This window comes from Pyxicephalus adspersus, chromosome 1 (assembly GCF_032062135.1).
Source record: "Pyxicephalus adspersus chromosome 1, UCB_Pads_2.0, whole genome shotgun sequence".
NCBI classification, from domain to species: Eukaryota; Metazoa; Chordata; class Amphibia; order Anura; family Pyxicephalidae; genus Pyxicephalus; species Pyxicephalus adspersus.
Genome location: NC_092858.1, coordinates 161,260,387 through 161,269,313, shown reverse-complemented (window position 1 = coordinate 161,269,313; position 8,927 = coordinate 161,260,387). Strand labels below are relative to the sequence as shown.

The 8,927-nt window shown below is 43.3% G+C and overlaps 1 protein-coding gene across 1 annotated transcript; it reads right to left on the bottom strand.

The window, feature by feature from the left end:
* Window positions 1-1,574: 1,574 nt before the first annotated feature.
* Window positions 1,575-8,397, bottom strand: RDH14 (retinol dehydrogenase 14). Its single transcript, XM_072397967.1, has 2 exons — window positions 8,002-8,397; window positions 1,575-6,652 (listed from the first exon to the last, which is right to left on the bottom strand). The coding sequence occupies exons 1-2, from the start codon at window positions 8,347-8,349 to the stop codon at window positions 6,035-6,037; spliced, it is 966 nt and encodes a 321-aa protein (XP_072254068.1). The 5' UTR covers window positions 8,350-8,397; the 3' UTR covers window positions 1,575-6,034.
* Between the last annotated feature and the right edge of the window lie 530 nt (window positions 8,398-8,927).

Here is an 8,927-nt window from a genome sequence, read left to right as displayed (position 1 = left end):
AAAAGATCATGAAAGATTCTCTCCAATGACAAAAATTTAACAGGTGTACACAGCCTAATAAAAGTCCAACTTTGAAGATTTGCAATCAGGTAGGTGTTTACTGCAGAAAGAGGCAGGCGATTCCCCGCCTGCAATAACCATTCTTACCTGGCTGATCGCTGCCAAGCTGTAAATGCATTGTTGCCAAGAAAACTCGGCAATCTCAGCTTCCCTTGCCGGTCCCTGGACTGATTGGCATACCGGTGCAGGACTTATGTCAAACCTCGCGCTGGGCCAATCAAGATGGCCAAAGTTCAGAACGCAGAAGAGAAGGAAGATGGCGGAATCTTCAAAGGAATGAGGACATTGGAATATTGACTTAGTTTAGTTCCATTTTATTACCACTAACCGTAAAACAAATAATAAAGGAACACTCTCATTCATTTTAATTTTAAGAGCCTTTAGGAAGATCAGCAGTGGGCAGACATTTAGCCACTCTGTAATCCCTCACAAGTTAGGTGAAATGGAGCGTCTTTTCAAGTGGAATTCAACTGCTGAGTGGGGTTTTGACCTATAGGGCCTGATTCCCCAAGGCTGGAGAAGATACACTTTCATCAGTGAAGCTGGGTGGTCCAGCAAACCTAAAAATGAATTTCTTCAAATCATTTATTTGCTAGCAAATGTTTTGAATCCTGGACCAGATCCATTCCAAGTTTGCTTGATCACCCAGCTTCACTGATGAAAGTAAATTCAACCCCCCTAGAGGTAATCCCGAGTGTGACTCAGGGTGGATTTTCCAGACATAAAGCGGTATTCCGGAGTCACACTTGGGGTAGCTTTTAACTAAAAAAAAGACACTTTCGTTGCTTCGTTGTCATCCTGCTGGTCTGCAGTTCCTGGAGACAAGTCCTTCCTCCTCGATCTCCAGCTGGCGAATGCAGCGACGATCTCTGGGGTTTCCTGATGATGTCAGTGCATGCGTTGGTGCGGGCGGGAGGATCGGCGTGAAGTTTAAATAATTTTGTATTCGATTCAATACATTATAGTTGTATTGAGTCCAATACAAGAAAATATATATATATATATATATATATATATATATATATATAATACATGCTACTGTACAGTTATATTACATGTTTAAATATTTTTATTTCTTTTAACAGATTTCTGTGTTTTGTTCAAAGTTCATTAATAAAGGTAATAAATATCGGTGAGTTATGTCTAGGAATTATAGTCTACAATGAAAAATAAATTTCCATGCAAAAAATTGTATGGCTTTTTGCATGGAAATTTGAACAGAATTAGACCGCTAGGGAGGTTAATAAATAGGGTCCATTGTGAGAGCCTAGCTGTCCACCTTCTCTGTGATTCAGGCATCCTTTTAAGTCACTGATGTAATATAGCTGCTCTGGCATGTGCACAAAGTTTACATTGGCTTTGGCACCCCGGCCATAAGTGCACATAATATTATGCTCATGCTATACATGCACTTAGCATATTTCCTTCCAGCATTTTTTTATATTTAGAGTTTAGTTTCACTTTAAAATGGGGAAGATCTAAACAACAAACATGCAAAGGTAGACAGAGGCATCTGACACTTGATATTTTTTATTATCTGTAACAATAGTAGAATGAATGTCACCACCGATAATATTATATACATAATTCAATCTTTATTCACAAGCTTGTTTCTCATAGAATATATTAGGAATCCAGTTCTGTGCTTTATAAATTAATATCCATTGAATATCACACTTCCCAGGATATCTAACATGCTGAAACAACTGCAAACAGAACGAATGAATATCAATCATTAAAATAATAATTTAGTGCATTATCACGGTACAACCAGAAATGAATGTCATCGAAGCATACAGAGGTTGTGGTCATGTGACAGACGATCTATTCCATTTCTACAACAGAGAATTGTGCAAGAGGTATTGTGTCTGGGTGTAAACAGTTCAATTCTGTGTAATCATTGTAAGTGGGGAGAGGGCAGCAGGGCTTTTATAGCCACCACAAGGAAATCTTTACCCACCACCAATCCTACTGTTGCCTGGGCTTTTGTAAGCTGAATTTTCCAATCCTGTCTGGGGTTCATATTGCACATATAACATATAAACAACTGACTGAGGACACCATTGTCACAGCAGAGCATGGGGTGGCACGGCCAGATTGGGGTGGGAAGAGAGCTCCCTGCTAAGAACTCAAGACAGGAGAACGACATTGGGACTGATTAAAGCTCTCCAAGACTGGAAACCATATACTATCACAGCAAAACCTGGATGATCCAACAAACTCAGAATGGATTTCTTACAAATCATTAGTTAGCAAAAGTTTCCAACACTGGACCAGATTCATTGCTGGATCACCCAGGTTCTCCCATAGGGCCTGATTTATTAAAACTCTTCAAGACTGGAGAGAATACACTTTGATCCTTTTCCTACTTTTCAACCTGGAATAGATCTGGTACAGAACTGGATCCATTCTGGATTTGCTGGATCACCCAGCTTTACTGATGAATGTGCATCCTCTGGAGTCTTGTAGAGCTTAAATAAATCTGGTCCAATCTGTCCCAATAAAAAGGTTCCAAGTACACATAACACAAACACAGCAGGTAAACAAGGGAATTCAACGCATAAAGTCATAGACTTGAAGTTGTGGATTCACAAACTGTAACAGGAAGCAGCATTGCTACTCAATATTGTGGTACTTAGACAATGGGCCTAATTAATTAAAGCTCCCCAGGGATGAACAGAATACATTTTAATCAGTGAAGCTGGGTGATCCAGCAAACCTGGAATGGATTTCTTCAAAGTAATTTGCTATTTGTTAGCAAATGTTTCAATGCTGGACCAGATCTATTCCAGGTTTGCTGGATCACCCAGCTTCACTGATGTAAGTGTATCCTCTCCAGCCTTGGAGGGCTTTAATAAATCAGGCCTATTGACTACGTCTTTTCTAGAGTGACCTCTAGTCACCCCAACAATACAAAGTTAAATATACAGTATGTAGCTAAATTGTAAATCCCATTTTGTATATATTAGCAGCAGGTTAGATAAGGCAGTATGAAATACCACACTGTAAATATAATCCCAGATATTCTCCCATTGTCCTTAGTAACAGGACCCAACAGGACATCATATCCTGCTGCTTGCTGTAATCATCTTTAGGCTGCACTGCATGGCCCCTTCAGAGACATTATAACCTGCATACTGTTCTGGTTTAATTCAGAACTAAAAATTATATTTATGGTTAAATGCTGTATGATAGAGAGCTGTGTCTAAACGTACATAAATGCATTGAGGGACAGTATGGGACTATGGCCGAGGATCTGGTCCAGGACTGGAACTGTTTGCCAACAAATAGCAAATGACTTTTAGAGATATCTATTCCAGGTTTGCTGGATTACCCAGGTTCTTCCATGATAGCCTATCTTCTTCAGTCTTGGAAAGCTTTATTAAATCAGACCCCATGCCTAGTGCTAGGCTTTCTGCTCCAAATGCTGTCCTGCAGGCAGCACAACCTTAAAGGTAATCAAACCCAGCAACCTTATGGCTGAAGTCTGGTAAAAAAAAAAGGTTTTTGACTTGAATGTTTTGCGCAAAACGTTTTGCATTACATGTAAAATCTTTTGGGGATTATTAAGCACATTATGGGGACATGTAGGGGGGTATATCAGTAAGAAAATAAAAGTTTAAAAGCACACCTAAAATTTAACTTTCTGTCAACCTCTCCAACCTAACTGCTAAAATCATACAAGATGGGATTAAGAACCAAGAAACATACAACATTTTTATTTGGACCAATAAAGTATGTGAAGGTTCTTACCTCCCAAGTGCAGCACTTACCCATAGGGTACACACTTTAGGTGCCTGTGTGCTTTAACACTCCCTAAGGTGCAATTTGTGATTTCAGCTTCCTGGCTTTTCTCACTTATCACATTTATTACCTTACTGGTGGTGTGAGATCTCTGGTTGCTATCTGTGCTCCAGGTTTTGGAAATAAACTTTTCCCTGTGTTTTGTAAATTGATTAATAAAGTGCATCACATACAAGGAATTGTATGACTCCCACTGCAGTGAGTGATTGGTGTTTATTGCCTGCCTTGCCAACTGCATTTTTATCAGGTGCTCACCAAGGCAGCTTGCTAAAGACATCCAGCAAGCCTACCAAGCCAGATTATCTAACACCAGGCAGACCTGTACCCCATTGGCATGCTGACAGTCATGATAAAGTAGAGCCCTGGGGAGGAGCACATATGGACAGCATGGGCTGCCTTGCAGGTGATCTGGCTCTGGGTACATCCTAGAATGACGTGCAGTAAATCTGCAGGGAAAATGGGGAGGATTATTCTTTACTAGGTATTTTTTATATATCTAAACAATGTTTTCAGGAGATAGCAAATACCTCTGTTGTCAGTTTGCATCATATAAGTTCTGCTGGCAATATAGAATATAGTAGTACAGTGGATTGTGTTCCAAAACCACATGCAATATTGAAAATCCCCAATACATGGATGCCACTCCCAATTGCTTTTTGTTTATTGTTTGGGCCGTAAATTACCCCCCACACTCTTTAAACACAAGCAGAAAACATTTGTAAGCATATAGCGGAATTAATTTTGGGTGAATTCGTAAAAATATCACATTTATAGTGAGTTTTGTATGTACTGTACAGCAGTGGTCCCCAAACTTTTGAAGCTTGCAGGCCACTAAATCTACGGACTTCGGACTGGGCATGTGCAGGGAGCCATGTGTCACTCAAAGGGGAAGAAACTTCCCTAGAGTGACGACATGATGCCAGAACTCACCCACTCTCCCATTGCAGGTCTGAGTCCAGAGACACAACTCGCCCACCACCCTGAGCCTGTAACGTCTCCAGGAGACAGGGTCCGGGGCTTTGGCCGGTGCGCCCCCCAAGCAGGGTCCTTCTCTTGACCCCACTGGGGGGTGCACTGGCTGGAGCCCCAGACCACTGCTGGTCTCTGTGCTCTCTTGACTGCAGATCAGAGTTTGGGGACCCCTGCTGTACAGTACTGTATAGTAATATAGCCTATGGGTATTTTTCTAAATAAAAATCTGCGATATACCAGGGCCGTGATATAGAGGGGGATTACTGTACTATATAATCTGGATAATATAAACACTAAGGGTTTCATTTATAAATTATTCCCTCAATTCACCAATAACATTTGTTTCTTTGCTCTTCTTTTCCTATCCTCACAGCTGTGCACTTTTTACGATTGACCACTAGGTGGCAGAACGAGTCATTGATTTAATAGGAGAGCTGTAGAAAAATACGAACATAGAATTCACCACCAGCAAATTTCAGAGAATTCAGCAGGGGGGTATAATTATAAATAGAGCCCTAAATGCCAATTTATTAATCAATCGGATAGATTTTGCAATCATATGTCAGATTTCATATTATCTCCGCAGGACTTCAAATTTCTTACTACACCTCTTTACTGGGATTTAAATCTATATTGGATTCATGATGACTATTATCTGGAAATAGGATATTATAACCTATTGTATAACAGCTGATTCTTATTCCAGGTACCCAAGAATTGCTTCGGACTCCACAGCACTGCTTCTCTCTTACTTGTTCCAGGTCAGAGACAACACCAGGAAACTAGAAGTTGTCAAAAGCAGCCTTTATTCCTCTGAAAACAGGTTTGTGTTAAAGTAAACTAAAACTTTTTTAGCAGCCTTGATCATCGTTCCAATAAAAGAACAGAAATAGATCAGAAAACCATGAGATACCTTTATGGAAGCAAAGGATGCTCCAGATTGCTTTGGAGGTTGGTCACATGACCAAAGTTTGCCATCTGAAGCCGGTTGGGAAGCCTAAACCCAAAGGTATATCAGTTTCTATTTCTGTGTGTTGCTCAGTAGCCGGATGTACAGAGGTGGAATAAGTCTGCTTTAAGGTGGCAAACACCATCTAATTGTAATCTCTATCACCCGGGATATAAACACTTTTCTATATAATTACAATAATTGCACAATAAACATGGCAGCCATCACCCACTTCATCTCTATTCAACATTACTTGATCAGCCCAACCATAATTTCACTTATGTCCCACAGTTTTCTAGCCACCAAATCATCCATAGCTTTTGGTAGAAGTTCTTCCTCTTTGCAGTCACCAAAATATTTCCCGGACACCCCTTCTACTTCTGGCGAGCACGCCAAGTACACGGAGGTCTGCGCTCCTTCCTCCGGAGTTTTAAAGAAAGCCCAGGATACGGCGTGAAAAATGGGTTTGATCAGGGTGGGAATATTAATATGTCTTCCGAGATTGGTTCGCACTACCCCGGGGTGAAGAGAATTCACAGTGACCCCGGTGCCCTCCAGACGCCTCGCCAGCTCCCTGGTAAACAAAATGTTGGCCAACTTGCTGCGGCTGTAACCAAAGCTTCGGCTGTAATGCTTCTCGCTGTTCAGGTCGTCAAAGTTGATTTCGCCGTATTTATAAAGCTTGGAGGAGACGACTACGATTCTGCTTGGGGAAGAACTTTTCAGGAGGCCGAGGAGGAGGTGAGTGAGGAGAAAGTGACCCAGGTGGTTCACCCCAAATTGCATTTCAAAGCCATCTTCAGTCTTCATGTAAGGACACTGGAAGATGCCGGCGTTGTTGATGAGGACGTCAAGATGAGGTTCTTCCTGGAAAATAAAATGAAGAAAATGTTATTTCAGTCTAAAAAGGAACTCATGATCCTTCTAAAGCAGCGGCGGTCCACAGAAAAATTTAGACATTATTTGTAATTTTTATGTTTAACATAGCTGCTGTCCTTGTTGTTCCTCATCAGCACCTAACTATGATTGCTCTATAGTGATGAGTAGTTTTAGCCTTTTATATAAATCAGGAATGGACAGAAATGAAATGTATTCAATGGAAAGCAATCACTGCCTTCCCACAACAATCATGTGAGCAGCTACAAAGAGGAAGCAGCAATGCAGCTCACATGTGACGTGGGGATTGGATGTATGATATAAGATGTATATTATGATATATCTGTAGGGGCTCTGGTATATAGAAATGAGAGGAACCTGACAGATCTGACCAACAAGCAACGCACCGGACTATTAAAGCCACCGGAATAATATTGTCGGGGTCCCTGGAACCCCCTGTACAGGCTCATGGGTGGCCCTGTGCTCCTCCTATACAGGACCAGGAAGATCCCCAGGGTCCTCATAGAGGTCTCTGGGCTCCCCTATTCAGGTTCCTGAAGGTCCCCAGGTTTTACCCATACAGGCTTTTGAATGTCCCCAGGTTCCTCCAATAGGGCAAGTTTACATGAAGGTCTCCAAGCTCTCCTATACTGGCCCCTCAAGATCATTATGGCTGCTCCTGTACAGGCTCCTGAAGGTCCTTAGGCTCCTCCCATGCAGACTTATGATAAACCCCCTGGCTCCCACCATACAGGCTCATGTAGGTTCCAGGCTCCCCGCATACAAGCTCTTGGAAATCCCCCTGGCTCCTCCCATACAGGCTCTTGAATGTCTACAAGCTCCTCCCATACATGCCCCTGAATGTCCCTAGGCTCCTCCCACAAGGCTATTGAATGTCCCTAGGTGCCTCCCATACATGCCCTTGAAGGTCCCTAGGCTCCTCCCATGCATAGTCCTGAATGTCCCTAGGCTCCTCCCATAAGGCTATTAAATGTCACTAGGCTCCTCCCACAAGGCTTTTGAAGGTCCCTAGGCTCCTCCCACACATGGTCCTGAAGGTCCCTAGGCTCCTCCCACACATGGTCCTGAATGTCCATAGGCTCCTCCCATAAGGCTCTTGAATGTCCCTAGGCTCCTCCCACAAAGGTTCTGGAAGGTCCATAGGCTCCTCCCACACAGACTATTGAAGGTCCCTAGGCTCCTCCCATAAAGCGCCCCGAGGTCCCTAGGCTCATCCCATAAAGCTCCTGAAAGTCCCCCTGGCTCCTCCCATACAGGATCTTGAAGGTCCCTAGGCTCCTCCCCCACAGGCTCCTGAAGGTCCCCCTGGCTCCTCCTACCTTCACCACCTCCTGGCAGAAGCGGCGCACGGATTGGATGGAGCTCAGGTCCAGCTCTTTCAGTACGATCTCCCCGTTGTTGCCGGCCTCCTTCCGGAGCTCCCGGGCCGCCTCCTCCGCCCTCTCCCGGTCCCTGCAGGCCAGGATCACCCGGGCTTGTCTCCTCAGCAGCTCGGCCGCTGTCGCCTTGCCAATGCCGCAGTTGGCCCCGGTGATGATCACCGTCTTGCCCCGCATCAAGGCGGAGGTCGCTGCCCTTACGTTGCTGCTCATTAGTCGGCGAAGTACCAGGATTGTCATGCCGCCCAAAGCCGCCGCCACCAGCAGCGCTGAGGAGCTGATCGCCATGACAAGTGTGGGCAAAGGCCGGGCAACCAGCTGTCAGTCACCTGGGACGGCGGCCGGAAGAGACAAACTTCTCTACAGGAAACTGCGCCAATTATTCTCTTCCCTCGTATTAAAAATCTTTAAATTACTATTACTGAGACAGTTTGTAATGCAGAACCATGTAATTCACAATTTCCAGATCTTTGTTTTCAGTTTTATTTTGCAGCCTCATTGTGACACATATTGCACACATTGGACAGGATTCACCCATTTCTGTCAAAGTGAATCCTGTTATTTCCTGTGAAAAGAAAAAAAACCCACCAAACTACTGTAGCAAATTAGTCCTAAACCATTCACCACAGATTCACTGTCTCTAAAGCTAGCCTCACAATACCCATCTTTCACTTGTTCAACAATTCACCACAAAAATAATGTGGGCCATAAATACAGTGAATGTGTAAATGGGTTGGGGAATGCTCCGTCATGGCCGAGCTTTATAAATAAACCTTTTTGTGTATGTGGATGTTTCCAAGGATAACCCCAGAATCTGACCCAAAATTTTACAGCTCCTGTTTTAGGGGCCCTTTTTGGCCCTCTTT

What these genes read in the sequence shown, in the direction of transcription:
- RDH14 (XM_072397967.1), bottom strand. Translation starts at nt 8,349, where the DNA reads ATGGCGATCAGCTCCTCAGCGCTGCTGGTGGCGGCGGCTTTGGGCGGC. An exon ending in TCTGCCAGGAGGTGGTGAAG is followed by an intron (nt 6,653 to 8,001) that starts GTAGGAGGAGCC and finishes TTTATTTTCCAG; the next exon opens with GAAGAACCTCATCTTGACGT.